The sequence below is a fragment of the Cyrtonyx montezumae genome, unplaced genomic scaffold (genome assembly GCF_038088225.1).
Source record: "Cyrtonyx montezumae isolate F1298 unplaced genomic scaffold, pur_monq_1.0 scaffold_2, whole genome shotgun sequence".
Lineage (NCBI taxonomy): Eukaryota > Metazoa > Chordata > Aves > Galliformes > Odontophoridae > Cyrtonyx > Cyrtonyx montezumae.
This window is the reverse complement of record NW_027071936.1, coordinates 54480784-54507250: the sequence shown is the minus strand read 5'-3', so window position 1 is coordinate 54507250 and position 26467 is coordinate 54480784. Positions and strand designations below refer to the sequence as shown.

At 38.1% G+C, this 26467-nt stretch overlaps 1 protein-coding gene across 2 annotated transcripts; it reads left to right on the top strand.

The window, feature by feature from the left end:
* Positions 1-330: 330 nt before the first annotated feature.
* On the top strand, positions 331-14043 carry LOC136048229 (ADP-ribosyl cyclase/cyclic ADP-ribose hydrolase 2-like). Of its 2 annotated transcripts, none has more exons than XM_065735762.1 (9): positions 331-545; positions 4135-4264; positions 5427-5562; positions 6032-6114; positions 6667-6743; positions 8113-8205; positions 9666-9752; positions 10245-10304; positions 13868-14043. In XM_065735762.1, the coding sequence occupies exons 1-9, from the start codon at positions 376-378 to the stop codon at positions 13980-13982; spliced, it is 951 nt and encodes a 316-aa protein (XP_065591834.1). In that variant the 5' UTR covers positions 331-375; the 3' UTR covers positions 13983-14043. The 2 variants fall into 2 exon arrangements, with proteins under 2 accessions (XP_065591834.1, XP_065591835.1); XM_065735763.1 differs by lacking the exon at positions 13868-14043 and adding an exon at positions 11821-12350.
* The last annotated feature ends 12424 nt before the right edge of the window (positions 14044-26467 follow it).

The following is a 26467-nucleotide window of genomic DNA, read 5'->3' as shown; positions in this document are numbered from 1 at the left end:
CAATTAAGCAAACCTAAGGCAACGCTGAATATAAGTATCTTGAATGCTAAACTAGGTTGTAATTCTTCCCGATTATCACCAGGTGGCAACATCAGAACCATAAAAGTCTCATTCTTCTGAAGTACAGGACTTCCAGATAGAAGGAAGTGATGTGTCCCTTAGCAATCATTTCAGGAAACAGTAAAATTACATTGTCCGGCAAGGTTCAAGTTTCTGTCCTTTGTCATTTGTGTACAGAGCTACAGCCACTACTGAAGATATTAAATGTTAAGCTTTCTGGTTTCCATTTAACTTGTATCATTTAATCTGGTCGCTTTATTTAATCTGGTTGCTTTTCTTTTTTTTTTTTTTAAGAACTCAGATTGTTGAGAATTCATGATGAAGAGCCTTTTTTTGTCTTTCTTATTAGAAGCTATTCTGTTTATGAACAACTTTTCAGAAGTACAAGGAAGAAAATGGAAAGGTGAAGGTACGACACGAAACCTGGAAAGCATAACCATTGGAAGGTGCTACGACTATATCAGACTTGTGAATCCAGATGTTGGGTAAGTTGCTGCATGTTTCTGGAATAGTTATCTTCTGCACAAACTGGTCATCCAAAGTCTGACTTAGCCATGAAAGTAATCCTACTGGAGCCCGTGTGTACTGCTTTCTGTAAACAGAAATTGAACTTTGATGAATGTTTCAATAATACTAGTAGTGTAAATACAGCAGTATTTTTAATGGTTCAACTTTTTTTTCCTCTAGTAAGGGTGTTCTGTAAAGAGAACATTGCACAAAAGATGTGGGGATGTTATTTCTAAAGCACAAAATCTGTCAGTGCTCCTGGAAAGACCAGCATTACTCTGCATGTATTGTAGGTCAAGTCAAGTTAGAGGGTGAAGATCACACTTCACAGATGTCCTGTGCTACTGAAATAAACTGCCTAGCTCATCCAGGTGTAAAATCAAACTGGTGAAATGTTATTTACTTGTGAGTTTTCACTGTCTGTGACAATTACACAAAATTGGAGGAAGCCTAAAATGACCTTTCTTTTTTGTTTTCATTGTTTTGGCTTTAGTGGAAAAGAAATATCTCTGAAGGACAGCCTCTTTCAATTCAGTACAAAATTGCTCCTGGTAGTTGGAAGGTACTTGCAGAAGAAAGCTGTCTGGATTTCTGCAGTATCAAACTGTGATCTTGTATAGAATTCAGTATGTCTCATAGTAGTGGAAAACACCACCACCTTCCCCCAACTTCACTTTTTCAGTTCCTGCTGCAAAACAGGAAGATTCAGAACTTGTCTTGAAAACAGACTGATGATGTTTAACAAAGGCAAAACAATGTTTTTCTTCTCAATGACATTCTCAACATTTCAGAACCTTTTATTGAAGTTCCATAGGAACTACATGTTCCTTCAATGTTATCCCAATGTGGATAACACGGTAATAAAATTTGGTCAGAACAGCTCAAGCTTGGCAAATATATAAACACATCACAGTGGATAGCATCAGTAAGCTTTAACTATATGTTTGTACACACCAACAACAATGATATAAACTTCAAAAACATAAATTAATGAGTTGTGTAGGTAACTAGCTGAAGTCTTCTCTTGCAGCATGCTATAGAGTTCCCATGACAGTTAAGAGATGCCATTTCATTTCTAGCAGAAGCAGGGCTTTACTAATGTAACAGAATACTCTAAAATGAGCAATATAAAGGGTGGTCACTGTGGAAATGTTTGCTTTATCATGTGACTACTATAATACAGAAAGTATTTACATATTACAGTTTAGTGACATTTTTGCAGTATAATTTTAAATTTGAGGAATCTGAACACATGAGATTATTCTTAATCTGGACAACATAAAGCAAGACAGCATGTCAGCATTTCTTTCCTGAATTAAGGACCAAACTGGCAGTACAAAAAGAACAGCTGGACAATTGATTTCATATAATTTCATTATATATTTTATTGTCTTTTCCTTAGGTCTATGAGAAAATAATATAAACAAAATTGAAATTTCATATTGCACAGCTGCAAGCCAGATATTATAATTATTTATAATCCTTCCTGTTCATTGCCTGCTTCTTAATTGCCCCCAGGCTAATTTTAACAGAGGCATAGGTTTTGCTTCAGAATAATTTTCAGAACTACTTCAATAACAGAAAAGAATCTGGCAGAACTTGTATTTACACTGCAATACAAATAAAACATTAAAATGTTTATAGAAACACAAGAAGAACCTTACATTAAAAGAGAACATACAAAATGGCAAGAGAGGTATCTTACAAAATGCAGAAGTGAGGAATTTAATGAAAATATTTGAAGTTTCTTAATAGAGTATGCTGTACTACACAAACACGACTTATTAACAGTCATATTTCTGTATAGATAGCATATAATGAAAGCTTTTGGGAAAAAAAATATTACCAATTAAATGTAATACAACTTATTTTTGATTATTAAGACTGAAAGAAATGGTCCAGAACTACAGTCCATCCCCACTCTGTAGTTTATGAAGCATTTTTGCCAACTAAGAAATTGTGAGCTAACAGAGAAGAATAATTCTTTTGATTTACAAGCTGTTCAAATCTGAGATGAGAAGACATGAAGTGAAAAATGACAGTGAATTGACCAGAAAATTACTGCTAGTTTCAACTGTCAAGAAAGATGTTAAGACTTCAGCTGATGATAATTTACAAGCACTAACATGAAGAAGTGAGGGCTGACAGCACACAGCTCTTCGGCAGAACAAGACATAAATATATACAGTTGTCAGGAGCTAAAGTTTAACAGCTTGAAGTTAAAAATAGGGTCCTTTTATCAAGTAAGCTATTTAAACATTGGAACCACAGTCCAAGGGTTATATTGCATCACTGAAGATTTTCTGGTCAAGATCTCATATTTGTTTAAGGTATGTTAGTTTTTAAATAGATGCTGAGAGCATGACCAGTTCTTTGCTGGGACCAAAGTTCTTTTTCCTGCATGGGAGCTGTTCAGCTTGTCACTGGGGGCCCTCTAACTTTAAATAATCTGGGATCTCTGCATCTCAAAGCAGCTGCTCAAAGAATCTCATGAGAAGTACCAGCAAAAAGCCCGCTGTATGTGGATAACATAAAATGAACTAAATACTCTAATTGCTACGTTTAGTTTACTTTTAGAGACTACTGTTGTTCAAGCTCCAGCTTTATAATTACAGACACTCACATTAGGAATGCTTGATGCACATAAAATACATTATTCTGTTGAGCAGTGTTCCCAGCATAGACATTGTCACAGCATAAGTGGGGAAGGTGCCATGGGAAAGTGATGAAAGCAGCAATTCACTTTTTAATTACTCCAGGCAGGCTTAGAGCTTTCATATATGAGCTCATGAAAATAGATTAGATTTAGATAGACAAGATATAGGATGCTTCCATCCCTGGATGGCTGGCCCCGTCCTTCTGCAAGAGCTTGTTGTCCCTAAAACAGAGTAGGCAGAAGGGAACTAAGTGTACAGCCTCATGGGTTTTTTTCTGCTCTTCATGAACAGTTTAAATGCTGAATCCTAACGGTACTCTTGGAGCTACTGCACAGTGACAGTACACACTCCACTCAGTCACTATACTCATTCCAGAAGTTAAAGCTGCATCGTCCTCGGGTCTCCTTACACTGAAGGCATTTTTTGTCAAAACTATTTTTCTGTCATCAGAATTGTTAGTAACTCCTCCTGCACTTGAATCTGACATTTTAAGAATGATTTTACATTCAGTAGCTTTGCATATTTAGCTATGCTTTAAGAGAAATGGATTTCTGAATCCTTAAAATTTCTAAGAAAGCTGTTCTTTTAGCATTTCTACCAAGCTGGATAGCAGAGCTTATTGTGAATACTTTATAAGATTTTTTATGAAATGCATGTATGTCTAATTCCACACTAAATCCAACTATTTTTATTGCATTTTACTTCTATCTAATTTATTTGGAGAGGTGCTGCTGTAAGGAGAAAAAAGAGATACATGCCCTTCCGTGGTTGCAAATTTTCTGTCTTAATCTTGTGAGGAATTTACTTTGCAGATTGGAAGAGATAGGGAACAAATCACTCTCTTGTTCTGTTTTGAAAGAAAAAAAAAAGAACAGTTCTGTTATTTTATTTTTATTTTTTATAATTGCAGTGAGAAGAACTGTTCGGATTTATGGGAAGCCTTTAGAAATGCTTTTATTAACAAGGATCCTTGCAACATTCTACCTCAGGACTTTGAATTATTTTTCAAACTGTCATTGCATGCAATTCCCACTGGCAAGGTAATGATTGTTAATGCTATGGTAACAGTTTTGTGACATCTAGAAGATTTCCCATCACAGTCATTCAAAACGCATCAAAAGTCATTCTGTGGCTGTCTGATGATTCATTATTTTGGTCCATCTGCAGTTTATAAACTAAACTGGAGCTGGATAGCATTTTGCAGTGTATTTATCTGCATTTCTTTTAAGCAGTAACTTAAGCAGTAATCTTCATATTTCTCCATACTATCTTACAACTCCCTTCCTCCATGCAGAAGACCTTGGTCCCCTTATCAGTCCTGTCCCCAGGACAGGGGTCCTGGGTGTCTTTAGTTCTTCCTTCTTCTGTGCCAGCCACTCCCTTTGTTCACAGTGGTTGATGATTTTAACATTTCCTCTTCTTTGCTGTTTTGGCAGTGGAAGCCTGGGATTTGTGTGTCTTCCTTATCTATGTTACTCCCTTTCCAAGCTACAAAGGTCTCCTGTTTTTCCTACTGTGCCGGTAGCTCTGTTTCAGTCCCTGACCTTGCACAGCTGTTTTTCCTCAAGCTGGATTCTCTGCCTGCAATGGCTGTGTCTGCTGCTTCTCCTTACACACCAAATCCCAGGGCACTGAATGTGCAACTCTGACATGTTAAAAATGTAAAACACACATAAAAGAAATGAGATAGGGTGCTATAGTATCCCATAGAAACGTGTGCTTTAGCCTTCTCTAAAAGGTCCTATTACGAAGCGGTTTTTCTGCTGACATAATTATTCCTTATCTCTAAGTGATACAAGCTAAACCTACACATGCTACTGACTGTGTAGATTCATTAATGAGAACGCTTTGCAAAGATGGGAATAACAGTGTAAAATACAATGTTTTTTTCACACCATAAGCCATTTCCCTAAATATCTGATGGAGAAGGCAAAGCTAGGCCTCATTATATTTAATATAGATGTGTTTCCAGTCTCAGTGTAGTAGAAATGCCCCTCAAACCTCTAATGATCAGAATTAACACCACTGTAAGAATGAAGTTTGTGCCTATAAACAGGTAGCTAACATTTCTGATTCTTAGCTTGATTTTGAAACAAATATCAAAATATATTTTAAAATATTTTCAGCATCGCTTAAACTCACTGTGTCTGTGCCCAAGTGATGGTTCATTAATTCTGTATGTTGTTTTCCTTTTTAATTTAGTCTCTCTTCTGGGAAAATAATCAGCTGCTAGTCAACAGCTTTTCTAGCAGAGCTCGTCGCTACATGACTCTTGGTGATACTCTGTTTGGCTTCTTTGGAGATTTTCTAAACTGGTGTGGGCAGGAAAACAGCACTGGTAAGACAGTGAGTGCTACATTACACTCTTGCCTGTAAAACTATAATGGAGACTGACTGCTGTGTTTTGGAGGATCTAATTTTGCTCTTACCTTGTAAAAAATTGGGTAGCTCCACTGTTTTCTCTCCTGTTTTGTGTGAATACTTAACATTGCTGTCAGAGAAGCACACTGTGAAAAAGTGCTGCACAGGAGATAAACCATGAAATGTGGAGCTGTCTGCATCCTGGGCATGGAGTTAGAGCCATTTCAGCCAAATTATCGTGTCCACAGCGTATCACCGATAATGTTAACTGCAGGGGATGGAAAATGCTAAGAAAAAAATAAAAACAATTAACAGTTTTCTGTGTTATGTCAGACTGTCTTGTATGTTCAGTGATTAATGCCAGATTGTATGTAATTTCTTTCTGATGTCACTTTCTATAGTCATGATTATCACTTTAACGGTATGTATCACATGCTTTCCAACAGGACTGGACTATGAATCCTGCCCTACTGCAGAAGAATGTGAAAACAATGCAGTGGATGCTTTCTGGAGGATGGCTTCAATGACTGTAAATAGTGCATAAACACTCACTGTGAACATTAGTGAGCATGTCCCTGGTGGTTTGGGAAAGCATTGCTGGGTCAAAACAGATTTAAGGCTATTACTGTGCTAAATTATTTCCTCAGGTAGAAATCGTCTTGTCTAGGCTGGGAATGATGCTTAGCAGGGGGAGCCTGATTTTCATCCCGTCTAGCTAACATGGTCAAATTCTGTGTTAGCTGTATTAATACATATTAAGTGTATACTAATCAAATCAAGCACACTAGGGACCTTAGGACCTGGATAGATCAAGTACAAGGAGTGCCAAAATGCTTCTGACCTGAAGAAGTTGTTTATAGGTTTGAGAAAATATTTGAAAAGATAGACTACATTCATGTATTGGCTGTATAATTCTTGTCCTCTTTGCTGGAATGAGCAGGCTGGGGTGCTAGTTTGACATGATTTTCACAATTCTGAGATACTGCCCTAGTAAAATTGTCTCCTTGGTAATCATGGCTGGCAAGACAGTAACAAGTAATATAACAAGTCTGTAAAAAAAATATTCTGTTATGTATTGCAGTATGCACAACACAGTTCTGGGGAAATACATGTCTTGTTGAACGGTTCTGCAGAAGGAGGAGCTTATCCAGTCAGAGGGTAAGAAAACTGTGTGTGAACACCTTTGAAAGTCTGATGTCTACTAAGAAAAAGGTCAACCAGTGGTTTGGGTCTTCTGCTGCATGGTTAAATAACTGGTTTACTGAAGACTGTTGTGTGTTGTTCTTCCTGGGCTTCAGGCTCTTCTAGTTAAAGATACTGTTATATTTTGGAGGAATATGCATTTTTAATGGCAGATATATATGCATGAACAAGCAAAAGAATTAAAGAATAACTGGGATCTTATTTTTTGGTTATACTTTCACTGTTTTAGACAGGCTGGAACACCTTGGACAGGCAAACCTACTGTTGCCACTACAGATCCCCGGTTAGTCGCAGCTGTACCAGACTTGACTAGAGATGGCAACTGCCAGTAGTAGTCTTCCACTTCTCCAGAAGTTTAAATTAACATGTTAATAGATGGGACTCGGCTGTGTACCAGCGGACACCAACAGCCATCTCAAGCCTTGTGATTCCTTTCCAGTAGAGTAATTGCTTGCTCAGATGCAGAAATGACCCATGATAGGCAAATCAGATCATACATGTAAGATGAGGTTTGGGTCAGACATTAAGTGAAGACACAGCCCTTACAAGCTTTGTGACAGTGGGGTTGAGGGGGGGAGAACAGCAAAGATAAAGTCAGAAAACATTACATCTTTGCTGGAGGATTAGAACTTGTGGCTTTAAAATACCTACCAAAATATATATACATATATATATATATTGCAGACATTAAAACAATCTGTTGGATCTGGCATTTTCTATTTGATGTCATTTGATGTATTTGATTTAGCTTCCATATTATTATCCTGTTTTAATTATTACTTAATTACCTAGCAAAGTAAAATCTCACAAGGCAATAAAGTAGAAAATTCATCCTGGGCCAGGGATAAACACAGCTAGAAATTTCTCCTTTATGGTCTTATGTATTCTTAGACAAAATCTTTCATTATTATTGATATGATTTCATTTCTAAAAATATATATGTCTTGTGGCTGTTACTACATTTTATTTAAAACAAAATTGTAACTAAAGGAGCAATCCTTTTTTGACTAAATATCAAATGCTTTTTGTTTTGTATTTGCATTTTAAAGTTCATTTCGCTCTAGTTCACCTCTAATTTATAACTCTACTTAGTTGGGCCCTTCAAAGATGAAGAATATAAAAACAAAACTTCAGATTAAATGTGTTTCACTTTGTGCACACTCAGAATGTGAATCAGATTTTTTCAACTCCGTGTTGTGTCTGATTGTAATCACAAGATACAAATCTAAAATCAAGCAGGCCCATATCCCATTGCAGGATCAGAGTTTGATTATTGCAAGGGATTTATTTCCAAATAGTTCTAAAAAAATGTTTCTGGAATCAGTTTTTTTGCAGATTATGAAATACCTTACCTCCAGAAGGACAAGATCTCACAAGTAGTCATCTGGGTTGTGGATGATATTGAAGGACCAAATATGTAAGTTGTATCTTCCAACAAAGATCACCTCTTTTTAAGCCTGTCTTTAAAATTTAACCTTAGCTTTCACTTTTACTACAGTTTCACAGTAATTAAACTAGAACTATTTTTGATGCTTTTGCTAACACAGGAGTCACAAGCTGATGTTCCCAAAGAGTATATAAATACCAGAAGTAAACAAAATAAAAATAAACTGTAATGTTAGTTCTGATGTTGACTTAGTTTGAGATATATTATGTGGATCTCAAACCTTATGATGATGAGATGATATAGCATATGCTGTTTTACTGGGAAAGGGCCGAACTGAATTTCAGATTAAATGCTGATATGAAATATTTCTTTTGCCTTTACAAATACATTATTTTCATTTTCACTTATCTTAACCTTCCTGGAAATTGGCAGAAGCATGGAAATACCACAACTGGTCTTATCTTTTCTCAAAACTTAAAATCAATCCAAGAACAAAAAGTAAGATTTAACAAGTCTCATTCTGCTGTTTCATTTTAAAAACAAACAAACAAAACAGTCTGAAAATAATATCCAAAAACCAAATGAAAATTTTCAACAGAAAATGGTAGAAAATGGACTCTGTAGGTAACAAAATCGTAATGCGGGGTGAAAAGCCTTCATAAAGGAAAAAATAAATACTTTATTCATTATAACTTTTGAGGGGAAAGTTACAGTGCTTACTGTTTCTCAGTGAGTGAAAGAAGAGATCATCATGCATAGATGTGTAGAAGCAAAGATTGAGGAGTAGAGTAAGTAAGCTTTACTCCAACCATCTCCACAGTCCCTGCAATTTACTATATCATCTCTCCTTCTATGGAGATATTAAAGATCCATTTGGATGCCTACTTGTGTGACCTATTGTATGATGCCTGCTTTAGTAGGGAGGTTGGACTTAATCTCTTGAGGTCCTTTCCAGCCCCTGGGATTTGGTGATTCTGTGATAGCTCTTAATTGGTTTTAAAAGTCCCCTGGCTGAAAAGGATGAGAAAAACAGCCTCAGATGTCACCATATCCACCCCTAGTGGCTGAATCCCTGATGTCACATGGATACTTCGGAGTGTGAGGATGCTCTTCTTGAAACCATTCATTTTGTATCATTCCCTTTCACATCTCATCTCTTTCTTTTTGCTTCTCTTTTATTACACTTTGCTGTTGCCAAGCCAGAGCACATATTTTACTGTAGTTCTATGGAATCTCTGACAAGAGAAACAAGAATAATCATGTTTTAGATTAGTGTTTCTGAGCCTTTCTTTTGAAACCAAAGAATTGTATGCTTATGGAAAAAAGTATAGCTCACCTCTGCAGAAGTAGTCACAAAGAAGAATTAAATATTGAATAGTGCTTGGGATTCACTTTACTAATTCCATCAGGTTGAATGGGAGCTAGATAATAGTTCAAAGGGAAAATAGATAGTAAAATAATTGCAATAATATCCAAATCTTTTCTCACAGAGATTCCTGTGGATATAATACTGTACAGATATTAGAAGACAGGCTGAAAGCTCTCGGTTATGATGTCACCTGTACTGACAATTACAAGTAAGTGAAAATCCTTCATAAATACAGTGTATTTGCAGAAGCAACTGATCTACCTTAAATTATTGCTTTACTTCAAATATCTAAGTGCCACTAATGCTGTGTCTCCAGTAAGAAACTGGTATCTTAGAGAGCTGATACCACATTTTTTAGACTTGGCATTTTTGAGCAATGAATTGAGCAAAATACTACATCTTGTTGCATGATTGTATAACTCAGTGGAACACTGTACTTATCCAGGTTTAGACACAGAAGACGGCCTTGTATTCCTATTCACTATAAAATGTTTACTTGGATGGAAAATCTATGCAGTAGTTTAAAACTTGAGTATCTGCAGAATTACTATTTATTAACAATAATATTTACAGCTCTAGTTCAGAGTATCATTCGAGGGAATCTTCAGACATAATACTGATGTTGAGTTTGTTTTATTTCTTCATTCATCTTCCTCAGTTTTCAATCTGAAAGATGCAAAATAAAACCATCTTTTCACAGGCCTGTAATGTTCTTACTCTGCTTGGATAATCCTGATCATTCCAAGTGTACCCTTTCATCGTAAGTAAAAGAAGTTCAATCCATCCTCGGTGTCATTATAGCCACGTGAAAAATGCAGAAGTCAACAATTAACATTCCTTCACAATTATATATATATAATCCGTAAGAAATATACATTATTCCTAAGTTTATTACTTACTGTATATTGAGTAAATGATTTGTGTCTACAAACTGCACACAATTGTCAGTGAGTCCCTGCTATGGCAAATTAGGTCTACATTAATTCACTTTAATCATACAATCACTGTCTGATGGTATGAATGCAGTTTGTAAACATGAGTGTTCTAATGCAATATCTACTCCAAATCTTGAAATATTTTTGTTAATGTCCATAAATACTGAAAATTTTGATAAAATGGCAATAGAACTAGAGAACATTTCTCCAACTACTAGCACCTCCAGTTCCAAATTTTGAGGAAGATTTTTTATCTTCCATTTTAACATGCAAACTCAGTATCTACATTTTAATATACTTGCTTCTGTCCAGTAGGTTATTTGCAGAGAATGCATATTACATCCAAAATACATGTTTTTCACTGAGCAAACATAACTCCCATAATGGGTTTCAATTGTTTTCCTTCCTTTTTCTTTATTGCATAAGGAGGATTAAATTAATATATATTTTAAGTTAATTTTACTTGAAAGATGGCTGTTTTCACTTGTCTATTAATCACTGTGTTGTTATATGTATATAATATATGAACATCTCAATATGAGAACTTCCTCACAGTTTGGAAAGTTGCAGGATACAGAAATGTGAAGTTGTTCTCTAGTTTTATTATTTTTATTCACAATCCATCCATTTGTCCATATTCTATGTTCTTCTGCCCTTCCTGCCCTAATTCAGGCACCTGCAAATGTTTCGTATGTTAAAACCCATGTAATGCTGCAATGATAACTTCTGCTATCAACAGACCAATTTGCTCTCCCTTTATATGGCAGCACACAATTCCTGCATGCAGTTTTGGATGCATTCTGCCTGCCTCTGAACTGAGAATGTGTGGCAGTAACACCTCGCTTACTATAACAAAGGAAGTGTATGTTGCTTTCCATTGCATATGTTAGCATATGTTCAATTTTTAATACACCCTTAAAGGGAAAATGAGTATTCGATTTGTTCTGGTCACTCATCACATGGCAACATTTATTCTTACATCAAAATTATGCCCCAGCACCCACCTATAAACATACAACGAAAACAGTGGTGTTTTAGAAATGACTGATAGCTCTAGAATCCTTTCAGTTAGCAGATATTAGAATCAAACTGTTCCTGACTTCTTTATCAGATACCACTTGAGTGGATTAAAATATGGTTTCCTTGTTCTGCCAGTGAATTATAAGACTTTGCTCGTGTATGTCAAAGGAAAATCCATTTGTTCCACGCAAAATCATATCTGTGAACATGGTGACAATATTAGCAAACTGAAGGAAAGCACTTCACAAAGTAAAGTAATAAAATAAAGTTATAAAATAGGATATTGTTAACTCTTAACAGAATATTTTTCTCTTCACCTAGGTTTTAATCCATTTGTCTCAAGGTTCTGTTACTGAATTGCATTCCTCAGCTGAGGAAATTTGGAAATCTGGAAACTTTTTTTTTCTTCTTTTCAGTTAAGGGATGAGCATACCATTTCTGCAGTACCACATACTGTGTGCAGTGCAGCAGCCACTTCTTCCCGTCCATCTTTGTTGGTACTTAAAGGAACATAATCACTAGCATATCCTAAGCAACAGTCTCATATTCTCTTGGAGTAATTACTAAACAACTCAGTCATTATCATCCTCAGGAGAAGTTTCCTAGCTGCTTTTCTTCCTGAGCTTTCTGTTCCCTCTTATGTGCATGGCAATACAATAGGCTTAAAGCACTTCAAATCTATGCTACCCCTGATCAAGACAGAACTTCCCAATCTGCATGCTAAATATTATTACCTATCCCTGAAATGTAATTAGCTGAAATACTTAACACAAATGAATACTTACACTCTTCCCAAAATCACTTCTCTGCAAAAATAACATCTCCATTAAAATTAGCCACCCTTTTAAAAAGAGCCTTTAAGCAGATGTTTTGTAAATTTCTTGATGTTTATCTTATAGATCTGTTTTCCCTGTAGATGGATTCTTCTTCTGTGATGGTCCACTAACTGGCATGGGGACAGTTTGGTCATTAGTGGTATCACTACTAACAGCATATATCCCAGCACAGGAAAGACATGGACCTGTTAGAGCAGCTCCAGAGGGGGCCATGAAGATGATCAGAGGGCTGGAGTACCTCTTCTATGAAGAGAGGCTGAGAGAGTCGGGGTTGTTCAGCCTGGAGAAGAGAAGGCTTCAGGAAAACCTCATTGTGGCCTTCCAGTATTTAAAGTGGGCTTACAAGAAAGGTGGAGAAAGAGTTTTTACAAGAGCATGTAGTGACAGGACAAAGAGTTAACAGTTTTAAACTAAAAAAAACCCACAGAGATTTAGGTTAGATTTTTCAAAGAAATTCTTCACCATGAAAGAGTGAGATGCTGGTACAGGCTGCCTGGAGTGACTGTCTGTGCCCTATCCCTAAAGCTGTTTAAGGCCAGGCTGGATGGGACCTGGTCTAGTGAGAGGTGTCCCTGCCCATGACAAAGGAGTTGGAACTGGATGATCTTTAAGGTCCCTTCTAACCCAAGCCATTCTGTGATATCTGTTAAGAAAAGGCTTCCTTTGTATTTTGTGTACTTGGTGTACACGTCATTTTCACGCCTCAGTAATAAATACTGAGAGTAGGTTATGCAGGCTCCACTGCATCCCCTTTTAGTATGCCTGACTGTTGTTTCAATACTGATACCTTGTTTCTTATCCTTTGGATATTAATGTCTCCAGCCCAAAGCCAACAGTTATGCAAGTGACTTTTTTGTGACCACAGCTCTCCTTACGTCAGCATTCCAAGGGAGAGGGCTGGGTCAGAGTAGCAGAAGAATGGCTTAGGAGGTGCTGTGATCCACCTGGGGCTTCTTAAGTATGAACTTAACAATTGTTTGAATTTGAACTGCGTTTCTCCTGAGCCAAAATTCAGATTTTTGAGCTTTGTTACCCATTTTGAAGAAAACATGTAATTGAAAAAATACCCACTAGGTGGCAGAGGTGGATTACAAACATAAGCAGAAAGGCACCCAATGCCAGCAATTAGTAGTGATATTTATTACTTGCGTTTTTGCAATGTCAGAGAGTCTTGGAAATAGATCTGGGTACTGTAAGAAGACTCTAAAAATATAGACCTTCAGAACTACTGCTGTCTAGAAGAGCTCTATACTATCTCAAGTGTAAGCCAGAGATGGGATATGGATATGGAAATGAAGGTGCAGGTAGTATGAACAAACAAGGTAGAAAGAAGTGTTCCCAGGGTTCTGCACGCAGATAAATCTGTTTATAAAATCATCACAGCTGAAGGGAACCTGGTGACAAGCACTTACAAATAATCTGGGTTAGTACTCGAACTGTAAACTTTACCCTTGGCAACAAACCTCTGGTATTTAAAAGAATCCTAGCTCAGCCTTGTGCTGTGAACATCCTGTTTGTTTTCTTTTCTTTAGATCTGCACCAGGAGCACAAAGAGGATCTATATCTTCTGACAGAAGAGGCAGCTGGAACAAGCTCATGTTTGTTTCTTTTGTAGGCTTTTTGTTCAGATCTGCTTTAGTGTACTAAGTGAATAGACTGAATCCATATCCTCTTTTGGCTTGGCTGGCTTTAATTAATTTCTAACCACAATTTCTAACCACAATTTCACCCAAGCTCTGGGATTGGCAAATATGCATGTTAAAACCCTTCATACTCCTATCCAGATTTCAACTACTAACAGTATAAACAAAAATATTTACTGCTGCTAGAAAGCCTCACCCATCTTTTCCTTCTCTTATAAAAAACAGTTATTCTAGAAAGTAATTAGAATTTTATTTCACATTCTCTGTTAGCTTCTGTGTTATTAGTTGATTGCCAGGAAACTGGGATAGAATGATCCTGTTATCTCAGTGGTTGTGATTTAGGACCTTCATAGTAGATTGCATCTTTTCAGTCTCTGGTACAACTATGTCAGATTGCATGTTTGAAAGTTATAATATCTGAAATACATTATTGTTGCTTATTTTTCTGGTTTCCATTCCCACAGTAATCTTTGAGTCCATTGGAAATCCCTTTATGCTACATATGGATTTGCATTTGCCTGTAATAGGGTTGGATTAGGGCTCTAAGGAATTATATGTATTTCAGAAACTTGAAAAAGAACTCATATCAGGCTTAAAGTGTGTGAGATACCCATGGACTTTTCTCGTCTAGTATTGTCCTAACCAGTGACACAAATACTGTAGTGATTCACAGAGTAGCTAAATACCGTTAACAAGGCAACTGCCATCCACAAGCTGACCATCCCAGCTAGCCAGCTTTTGCTCCTCAACCTATGGAAACCTTTCAGCCTCTGGAAGCTTCTTATTTCAGCAGTACAGTCAAGACCGGTAGTTATGAATGATACCAAACACACTGTAGGAAGTGATAAATAATTCTGTTCTGAAAAACCCACCACAAACTTATTAGGATAGATATGATTCCATTAAATTGAGATTATTTACTGTATAACTTTATGCCAAGACCAACATACTCAGAAACCTTTTGCGCTGTTTCCTCATTTCTAATATTCTTGCACTCTTTCCCATTACGTCAACTCAGCAGCAAAGACAGCAGTTATTTTTTTTTCCAATATCTTTTGAATAAAGCATCTCAAACTTGTTGGAAAAGCTTAGGAATATTTGTAGAGATTTATAGCCAGAAAAAGAAGGCAAAGTTTTATATGCACAGACTTCCTCAGATCTTCCTCAGATCTCAGCAAATTTGAAGCTGAGTGTGGATCTGTTCTGAGTTAAGTATAACTTTTAATTAATGTGAAAGAACAGTGTAGCCAGCACTTCTGAAACAGCAGGGCAGAAGTGTTAGCAAATCCCGAGACAGTTATCATTTGTTACTAGCTGGGTGAGGGAGAGATGTTGACAAAAAGCTGTGAGCAAGAAAATCTCTTCTCTCTCCTTATCTATTTCTACAACTACACAGTAGGTGCATAGTGCTTAACACTTGGTAAATGCTCTGATTAACAATGCCTCATATAAAAGCTGTGGCACATTTGGAGAAATTGTCATGTCTGAATGCCTGCTAATGTTCAGCAAGGTGGTTCAAATACAGATTCAAAATGTTCAATCACTCACAGTTTGCACTAGCAGTGCTGGAGATACACCTGTCTGAAACTGCAGTCTGAAACTGAAACTGAAAGGGGAAAAATGTTTCAAGGGGTCGATATTTTGTATGAAGACATCTATTGCTTTATTTTGAATCTACTTTGATGGCAGTATTCTGAATAGATCAGTTAATACTCAACTACTCGTGGCAAATGACAGTATCACATACCACGACATCACTGTACTTCGATGTTAATTCAGTATTTCCTATCATTGCTCTTTTTCTGAACCACTTGAAGACTCAACTGCATCCCATTCTTCCTTACTGCAAGGAAATAAACATCCCTTCTGTTAACTTATTTTGTTTCTGCTGCATGTGTTCCCATTGTTTCATTTGACAAAAACAGAACTGTAATTCAGAATAATCCATTTTATCGGAATGGATGGTGCATGAACACAGATACGTCTGCTCATGACTGCTCTACCTGCTTTTAAATGCAAACTGTCGAGTGCTTTGGAGTAAGAATTAATGCAAATAAAGCAAGGACAACTTGTTTACCTCTCTGCCCTTTTAATACTGCTGGTGTTTATTTTTGTCATATTGGCTTGGTGAGATATTCAGCTGACATGACCGTGTTTCCAATCAGCAATCTCAAATATAGTGAAACCTACACTTCAACCACAAGAAGCTGTGTAACACTCAGTTCAAAGGAAGCTAACTTCTATGATAGTTTTATTTATGATGTGCTAGAAATAATTTTGCTGTATTCTGCTTCAACAACAGACAGTGTAAATTGGAAGAATGGTGCTTTCAGCAGAGCCAAAAGGTTTGGCTTAAAATAGCTTACTAGGGTGAGGCACGGCATCTTAGATAAATGTTAGGCTGTCTCAAGCAGCTTACAAGTATTTTCTTGATTTTCAGGTTTTTACTAATTCCAGTTTCTGCCCAGTTTAAATTTACTTGCCACTGTATTTACGAGGTGAAGGTAATATCTGCTGATTCTTGCAGGCAGCTGAATTCCATTATGTCCCTGGGAATTACAAAGGTACGCTCAGAGAAGACACTGTCCCCGCTGCAGCACTGCAGCTCAAGTGCAGGCTGGCAGCCAGGGGGGTGGCAGAAACCAGAGCCTTGGAGCACAGCACATATGTGGCCCTCACACCGTGCCAGAGTATCCACCTCGTCTGGGCAGCTCCCATCATCTGCCTTCTGCTATTTCCTGCCACCTGCAGCAAAAGCAAATCTGATTGCAGTTCAAATGGGTTACTTTCTACTTCTAGCAGAATATGGCTGAAAAATTACAATGTTCAAAATTTTATAAAAGGGAAAAGAAGCAGGAAATTATGTTTAATAATACACACTTCTTTAAGTAATGGGTACTAAGGTAATTAGTCCTTTAGTTGTGACCATTTGACTAGGAATACCTCTGATTTAATGAAAGCTGCCCAGCTTTTTTTAATTTTTTTAATAAAACCTATAGCTGGTATTTCCACAAAGCTGAATGAAGTCTCTTTGTCACTTTGAAGTTTGTCACCACTACCCATAAGCACAGGGTTAAATAAAATAGGAGTTGCTGGAATGTAATAAAAAAGTAGAATGATTACCAGTAAATCATATGGCATGTATCACACAAAAAGAATCTAAGGACAATAACTGATAAACTTGGAAGACACAGCATCTAATCCTGGACAAATATTTAAACACAAATATACAAAAGCATATTTTACACAGCTGGCTACTAGGAAAGATCTTGTTTTTCCAGTTTCCTGTTTTATGTTCACAGGGATCCCTTCCAAGTGCCAGATCTACCCCCTGTAGTTCTTTCAGGATAAACTTTGCAATTTACACAACCTTGGGCCTGCATAGCATACCTTTATAACAATTTTGTTTCCCTGACTGTCTCAGTGGGATGGGAGCCTGGTTTCTTAGCTCCAAAATGTGTGAGCAGCATAATAATTAGCACTGGCCATGAAACAGAATTAATACTGGCCAGAAAACAAGCACTGAAAAGTTAGTGAGATTAATGCATTTGTTTTTACTCTGCACTAGAAGAAAACTTTGAAAAGTGGTTTGCAGTAAGAAGGACAGCAAACTCATCAGACTGTTAAGTAGCCCCAAGCTAGATGTCTGCTCAGGCAATCAGAAGATCCTTAACTACTAGGTGATAGCTTTGGTAGATCTCTCACTTTCTGGCAATCTCTTCAATTGCAACTGTTCCATTTTGAATAAATTAAATATTTATTGATAAAAAAATACTTTCTTCACAACATGATTCATGCTGAATTCATGATTCATTAAATTTGTCCCTCCCAGTCTGCAGATCAGTGCTTTGAACACTAAATTCCTGAATGATTTTATTTTAAGTTTGTCTAAGTCATTACTTTCTGACATGGTTAAGTAGGAAGGCGTATCAATAGAAGGTGAAGGTGATGCAGAAGAGTGAAGCAGCTTGTTCACTCACACTGTTCTGGAGCTACTCCACAGCTCTTGTGCCCACCACTCCAGCAGCATGCTTGTCTGTAGGGGCACTCTGCAAATTGCACAAACCCTAACTATGATTTTGTTTTGTTACAAGCATTGCCACTTGGCCTGCGAAAGAAACTGTGAACTGAAAAATGCAAAAAAGCAGTGCTGGTGACAGCAGGATGTTCTTAAGGCAGCAGAAAAGATTAGGAAGCATTTATACAAGTGCCAGACTTTCCAAGTGAAGGGCAAGGAGCAAACAGCCTAGCATTCAGGAGAGCTAGCAAAAAAACAGCATAGAAATGGGAGGAAGATAGGTCTCTTGCAATAAATAAAGCAAAAAGTCAGTCATTAGTGTGGGTTAGCCTGTCCTGTACTGAACAGTAAGATTCTGCTGTTGGAACTTGAGCTTCACTGTAGCAACAAGTAAAGAAACACATGCAGCCATGCAATTGGAAAGGAACCAGGCTAGGAAGAGAGTTATTAAGGAACAGTGATTCCCAAGCATCCCTTTTCAGAATGGGAGCTTTAAATGCACTTTTCATCATAATGTTATTAATTTGTAAGGCAGTCAAAACTGTAGCCTGGTTTGGAACATTGAAGCTGCAGAACAGATGTTACGACTTCTGAGAAAGATCAGGGTGTATCCACATTCTTGCCAGTCTATCTCACAGGATATTTGATCCCACTGAATAAATCTGTCTGTCCATAAATGATGTCCTAGAAACAAGCAGCATAAAATCTGGTAGTTCCAGTGTCATTTCATTGGGGTACAACAATAAGGGAAAAAGCAGGCCACTAATTTAAGGTTTTTAATCTCGCTAAGCCATGAAATTCACTGTGAAATAATCATTTATGAAAGATCAGAGGGTTTTTTTTCTATTCAGTGTTTGGTTGGAGTTTCCTTACGAAGAAGGTTTCTAGAAAAAAAAGTTAACGTATGTTCAACTGGTAGTGGCTTTGTAAATGTCCCCAAATCATCACTTTCGACTGCAGAAAAATTTCACAGGAAAAGAGCAATAATTAATCCACAAAGAAGCAAACAAACCTTACCTATCCAGGGGCATTCAGAAAAGTTTGGAAAGTTAAATTTACTAGTAAGGAAAAATTAGCACTGACTGGTAGTTTTCTCCTCTATGCTAAGGTTCAATGCTTGACGAGAGGAATGAAACACTTGGCTTCATTTATTTCTTTCACTGTAATCTCCCATTTAAGAGTAAGGACAGTTGGAAGCACAAAATAGAATGAGACAGAACTTGTCTTCCAGAACTCAAAGGGAACTGAAGAGATCACAGCCATTTCTGCTTTAACAAATCCCTAATGGAATTAATTTGGGGGGAAAAAAGAAGAAAAAAACAGATAACCATGTGGTATGCTTTTCACCACAGCTTCCCTTCATCTCATCCTATTTTTCAAAAAATACTCATCTAAGAGGAAAGCATTTCTTAAAATCTTTTTGATGGATGGGTATCAGAAACTTTGAACTGAACAAATGGTGGGATCAGAAATAGATCAGAAGTCCCTTCTGACATACACTAGTGAACGATACCATGAGTTTTCAAAAATGTCAGTTACTGAATATTTTCTTTCTGGAAGAGACGTACTTTGTCTCCTTTTTGGTTTCACAATACTAATGCCTAAGTGGCCAGACAGCTTTATTTTTATAACATATTTAGCTGTCCATGCATTTTTAACAATAAATCATCCTAGATAGGTTTATTTTAAAACCTAATGGCTAACACCACCTGCTTATCAGATCAAGCTTTGCTTGATGGCACACTTGTTGCACAGCCGCAGTCACTGCCAGTGACTGGTACCACATGCGTATAACAGGCCCTCGAGCCTGTGGGCTGAGCCCAGTTGCCCCTCCTTTGACCAACCTTTGGTTCTTCCCCCTTAAAACCCTTGTGCAGTCACTAAATGCTTCTTCCCTGCATCCCCTGAGCAGCAATGCCCACAGATCAAGGTGATTCAGAGAGTTTCTCCTGATGGCCACCATGATGGATACCACACCGGGACTTGGGCTAATAATGGCTTTGCTGGGACAGCCCTGGGAGGGACCTAGACAAGGTGGTTGACCCTCAAAAGCCCTTGATATATGTTCCTGCTTGTCTCTGTGTCCCTGTGCTTCGCTGTGCTTGTGCAGATAGGCCTCTGATGAGTTCACGGCCTCTGCGATAGCCCTGAGAGTAGCCTGGCTGGGTTTTATTTCCACTTCCCCACCTACCATTGTCTCTCTGAACCTGTTTGTGGGATTTGTGGGAATATAAATTATCTTTATCACATAACCTAAAACCTTGAGACATGCTTCTACACTACTCCCAGATATCCCTCTTGCACTTTCTTCCAACATTTAAGCTAAATCAGTCAGGGATTCCTAGTTCAGCCAAGCTGGAGTCCTGCCACAGTTCAGCTTCCTGCACATCAGGATAAATCATTTTTGGGATTTGAGGAGATTGCCCTTGAATCAACTAGGTCTTGCATTATTATTTTTTTTTATCTTCTATGTCCTCTGGGTGCACCCTCTCCAGATATTTGAATAAACCACAGTCATTAGGTCAGAAATGTTCCTATCAAACTGAAGAGAGTGAATCCACAGTTCTGTATCTTTTGGTGTTTTTTTCCTTTGCAAGTCAGTTTTTCAGTACTTTCTCCTAAGTACTCACTGCTGACCAACCATCAGTTCTGAGAAAAAACAAACCTCCTCACGCTGCTGATTAACAGCTAGAAACTGGTCACTGGCTCAATTCATCATTACTGAAACATAGTGGAGATCCACTCCTCAGCTGTACTGAACGCCAGTGTTGGTGCCCACCACCCAGCATTTAACCCTGTGAGGAAGATTTTCCCTGTGCCTATCTAAGTTTATCCCCAGTTGCAGATGTGACAGGTGATGGACAGATGGATCAGACCATGCAGTGATTCATGCAGGAATGAAATAGCTTTGTGCTGTTTGCCTTAAGACTTAATCCACCCTACCCTTCTGCAGTGTGCAAGTATTTTATTTGAGAAATGAGGTGGGAGGAAGAAGAAACGAATGGCCCGAGTCTATGTAAATATGAAAATATTATTTTAGATGTTGCTCTGTCATGGACTGCTGGATTGACTCTTTCACACTCTGCAGTTCAAAAATAGTGCATCTGCCTCAGCATACAGTACAGCATTGTGCCCTTCATCCGTGTGCCTTCTCACATTTACTTACACTAAAAGCAGAAACCTGTTTGATTTTATTGATTTATTACCCATTATCAATATTGATCTTTCTTTTCTTTTGCTTTCTTTTTCTCTTCTTTGTTCTTTATTTTTTAATTTACTTCCTTCTTTCCTTCCCTCAGCCTCCTGCAGAAGCCACGAGATGAGACACTACATATAGTCAAGAGTGCGTGTAGGGTGATGGAAAGGTCACTAGCAAAATAAGACAAAGTGGTGACATTTGGTCCTCCCACACTTTCACAGTGCATGAAAGTGCATAGGAAAAGAAAAAAAACAACAGTGCATTCTGGTTGAGAGAGCAGAATGCTTTACAGAGAAGAGACAGGCATGGTGCATGTCAGCATGCGCTGATCTAGTATTTTCATTTCTCCCTCTTAAAGCCCTCAGCAGCATATGAGACAAAAAGAATAAATTCCATGTGGAGAAACAGGCTGCTTAGCAGTGAAATGGATGAAAGAACCAGAAATCCCCAGCAGCTTGTAGCGTGCATACTACAAATAATTGCTTGATGGTGGCTCTTTAAAGGGCATTTTATCACACTCCAGGTGCAGCAGCTGGAGCCTCCAGTCAGGTGAGCTTGCTCATGCCTGCAGAACCCATGCAATGTGTGACCTGTGTTTGAAGCAGTGGAGGCAATTTTGCAGTTTCAAACCCACATGCTGCAGACTAGTCCAAAAACTTGTCATCAGCATAGAAGAATGTGCATGCATCCCCAGTTAGATGCAGCTGATGAGGGATGGGACATGGTTATTTCTTCTGCTACTGTTAACATGTACAGCATGCTGATGGTCTCTCTGCAGACCTCCTATCCTCCCTAGGAAATATAGTCTTGGAGTATAATGAGATCATACCCTTACTTACAATAAAAGTAAAAACAAAGTGGCCTATCCAAAACATCTACAGAGTGCAAAGTTAGTTTTATCTGGGCTTTCTGTTCTGATGCCAAAGCTAATAGTGTTTCCATTTGAACTGAAATGTCCCCTGGGTGCTTTAACATGGGTGAATTAACAAGTTCAGAACTGTCCATTAGTGACTCAGAGGCAGGTGACAACTAAGGCATTGCTGATTTTTGCAGGTAATTATTTTCAGGGGCACCTCCTCACACAAAATTCAGTAGCAATGGAGAATCCCACCCATTCACACATCATTTTTACTTTGGAGGCCTCCTGCACAACTAATTTCTCCACGTCTTTTCAGAAGAGGCCAGGCTGGAAACTTTATAGATTTGAAAAGCTACAAATACCTAAAATTAAAAGTTGAAAATGAAAATAAATGCATGTATATTTAAATAAATGCTGCAGACACTTTTGCATCTGTGTTAGCAATTGCTTAGGTGATCTACATGAACATAGGTCAGGTGCAAATAATGGCTATTCAGAGAAGACAGATACTTAATGCAGTGGAACAGAGTTATAGGACAAATGCATCAAACTCTGGGCTTCAGTTTCTCACACCTCCACCCTTGCTACATGGTTTAACACAGAACAGTGTTGTTGCTTTATGTTCACAGAGCTCTGCATTCTGTATGCAAACTACACAGGAAAACCAGAAAAGACTCATCAACTTCTGCATAGCTTCAAAGTGTGCAACAAAGCAGATAGATAAGTGCATGAAATTAATTCTCACAGAATTGAAAAAATGCTAATGATATTAAAAATATTATTATTAATAATAAATATATATTTCAAAGCCAACCAAGATGATGAAACACTGCAGTATCAGATTAGCTGACCAAGCTTTGAAACCTGGTTGCCTAGTTGATCAGTTGGGTTTTATACTGCACATCAGGAGGAGCCCTGCTGTAGCAAACTGACCTGCAGTCAGCAATGTCAGCACCTATTCTGTATCACCACACAGCACTTTGCGTCAGTTGTAAAGATGCTACTGTGGAACAGTTTTGCAACCTTGTACGTGGGAAGATATTTTATCTTCAGCCTGGCTTGCTAATGAAGGAAGGCATGCAATCACTTGATTTGCTTTTCCATTCCTCCAACTGTCAGTCCCTTCCCTTCCACAAACTCGATAATTTATTGACCAATATTATCCAAAGTCTAACGGAGCAAGCTGCAGAACTTCTGTTCTTTTTACTTGATTCATGCACATTCATCTAATTTTGGTTATATTTGCTTTTTACTTTCTATGTAGATAGGGCGTCTGTTTCAGTGAATGATGAGCTATGCTGTTCTGTTCAGTAGATAAACCCTCACTACTGTCCGATATTTTCTCTTCTGAAGTAATCTTAAAAAATTTCCAGTGGAAGCAAATGCAATCAGAGTAGAAATTTGTATCAAGTAACAACAACTCAAGCAAGATAATAACAGCGGGCTGAACAAGGCAGCTGGGTAAGAGCAACTGGCTGAGAAAAAGAGATTTGGGTTAAGGGAGTGCTGGTGTTCAAACTGTCTCACCCACTAAGCGAGAAGATAAGTCAGCCCACGCTCCTGGTAGTGGTATGGCTGTAGCAGAAGACATGGAAGAGACGTCTTGGTGAGGAGACGCCTTGCTGCAGATGCTTTGTTCACAGCAGTGAGTGCTGGGTTGGATGGTGTGCTGCTCTTCTCAGCTGTCACTTCGCACTCACTGTTCTACTTACCTCAGCCCATTTCTCATTTTCACTGTTCATCTCAACCTTCTCTAAATGTTATGACAGCAGTTACCCCGTGAAACCAGGAAGCTATGAAAAGAACAGTCACTGCTATTTCAAGAAAAGGAAAGGAACAATTTCTTTAATTATTTTAAAAGCCTTCACTCTTTTCAGTTCAAATTCCCTCAGTCTGAAGTTCTGCTGACCACTGACAGCTAGCAATTACAGGTGTCCACAGTGATTAGTGGCACTGTGCCTACCATCCTATCATCATAATCCAGAGCATTATGTTAAAATGACTCTCCATGATTCCTAACCTGACTTTGTAGCCTTTGAAGCAGCCTATTTCCTTTCATACAGAGAACATCATTGCTAGTATAACTAAGCTTAATCCCATTAAAGGCAGTGGTGTTACTTCTACCAGAGCACACTCACATGAGAAATGGAAGATTGTGAGGAACAGTCAGGATACAGTCAAATTCTATCAGACTTTTTGTTCACTGAAGAAGAAACACTTTCTAGAGGCAAATTTTAACCCAGGGCACTGAAAAGACGCACAGCATATTTTTTTCTTATTCATATTTTCAGGTTAGTATTATTTGGTCCTACCTGCTGCCAGACTTCTTTCACAAAGGACTTGAGTCCTCAGCCATACTTTGGATGCCAGGACTATCTGTGCTTGTAGTAAAATGCTAAACCATGCTAAATGAAACTTGATGGTCAGATGTTGGGGATGGCTGGGGGTAGTCTGTACTGCCTCACTGTGTCAAAAAGGTGATCCACCTGGGAGCCTACTTTCTAATCCTCTCAAGGATTCAGTGTAAGCTCTGGCAGAAGAGCGGACACACTTTGCCTAGAACAGCATTAATTTAGCCTTATATTGGAAATTCACAGAGCTCCAAGGGTTCTAAATGTTGGAGTTTATCAGACATGGCACTACTTAAAAAAATGTAGTTTTCCTGATAGAAGGCATATGTAGCCACTAGCACACCAGTCTGAGAAACACACAGATCCATGGGCAGTTCACTGCAGTGACAGTTGTTTTACTTATGCCTACTGTGGAAATCCTCTTGTGCCAGAATGTTAGCAAGGAGTGAGTTCAATTCTCACATTTACCTTGGGAAAGAAAAGTGCTGGCTTTGTTGGCCTTCCTGCACCCCCCCATTTCTGCTGGGTACTGTCAGGCTGATCACCTCATTTCTCTATTCTTAACAAATTGAAGCCAAATCAGAAAAAAAAAAAAAAAGGAAAAGTTTTCTCATAACGGGTTATTGTTAAATAACGCTCTTAAAATGTTTTAAACTTTAACTATTCCAATTGTTCCACTCAAAAAGACTTATTTCAGGCTTAACAAAGATGGGCACCTTCAATACCCAGAACAAGCAGAGACTGCAGTGTTACAGCATCGTACAGGGTACCTAGCTCTGTTTTTCCAAAGTCACATTTCCTTAATTAATAAAACTGAATGGCAACAAGCTGAAAACACACACAGAGAAACATTTTGATGGAAGCAAAACCCCCTGATTAACCTCCTGTGTATAATAATTTATTAACAAATCACAAAGTTCAGATGCAAATAACTGTATTATCAATAATGTAAACAAGGAGCAAGTAAAGAGCAGTAACCCAAGACTGACAAAGCAAAAACCACAAACTTAGTGAAAAGATCTGGAGGAAGAACTTCCTTTATGAGCTCAGTGGTATCTGGGAAGGAACCCCTGCCCTCATTCCTGACCTTGCACTGAGGATCCTTTCATAGATCACATTCAGGCAACCTTAGCTATTATTATGCGGAGAGTTAAATTCTATTTTCCTATTTATAAATAGGAAAACTTTCGTGTATTTTTATCAAGGTAACAAAACTGTTTGCAATCTACTGTAGGGAACCTGTTCTAGCGAGGAACTGATCTCCAGAGGTCCCTTCCAACCCCTCTGTTTCTGTGATTCTGTGAAAACAAACATCAGCAATAGCTATTTAACTTCTTTCTGTGATGGTGAGCTAGGCAGCTGTTTTTCAGCTGAAAGAAGGTGCATGGCAGAGTTTTCTTGGCTGCCTCACTGGATCTACCTGCTGAGGTTAGGAAGAGATATGCTGCTTCAGAACTGAAACTTCAGGTCTGAGAAGAAATCCCCTAAGGTTGGTATCTGTGAAAACAAGATCTCAAAATAAAGACCATTTTATATGCTTACCTATTGCCTACCACTGATGGCTTTGCGTAGAGCATTTCTCAGGTCTTTAGAATCTACAGGAGCTGTGTTGCTAATGCCCTTTCTCACAACGAACCCGTTAAAGACAGATGCTTTGTGTTTATTAGCGAATTACAGTTAACATTATGAGGACATTCGAAGTTTTTTCTATTTTTAGTTTGTCTTTTTTAAGTTTATTTCAGTCTATTTTTTAATGTTGGCTTCTGACTTAATCGCCCTGTGTAGAGAAGGAGCTTCCCTCCTGCAGTGCGCTTCCCTGGGTTATTTCACACCGCCTCAGCGCACTCAGTGTGCACGTTTTGCTGGGAAATTCACGTGCAAGGCCCTCTGTGTGGGTGACACTATTTCCTTCTTTCTCAAGGGATGATAAACCAAAGCTGCCGTTGTTAGGATATATTTTTTATGACTTTATGCAAGGTTAATGATTGCTTCTGGTAAAATTGGATTTGACGCCTGCTGCTTAGGAATAAATTAATTTGGAGAAACAGGATCGTGGTTGTCC

Coding starts and splice junctions, on each gene's coding strand:
- LOC136048229 (XM_065735762.1), top strand. CDS start 376: ATGATGAAGAGCCTTTTTTTGTCTTTCTTATTAGAAGCTATTCTGTTT. Junction 5,563..6,031: donor TGGGCAGGAAAACAGCACTG/GTAAGACAGTGA, acceptor GCTTTCCAACAG/GACTGGACTATGAATCCTGC. Junction 8,206..9,665: donor GATATTGAAGGACCAAATAT/GTAAGTTGTATC, acceptor CTTTTCTCACAG/AGATTCCTGTGGATATAATA.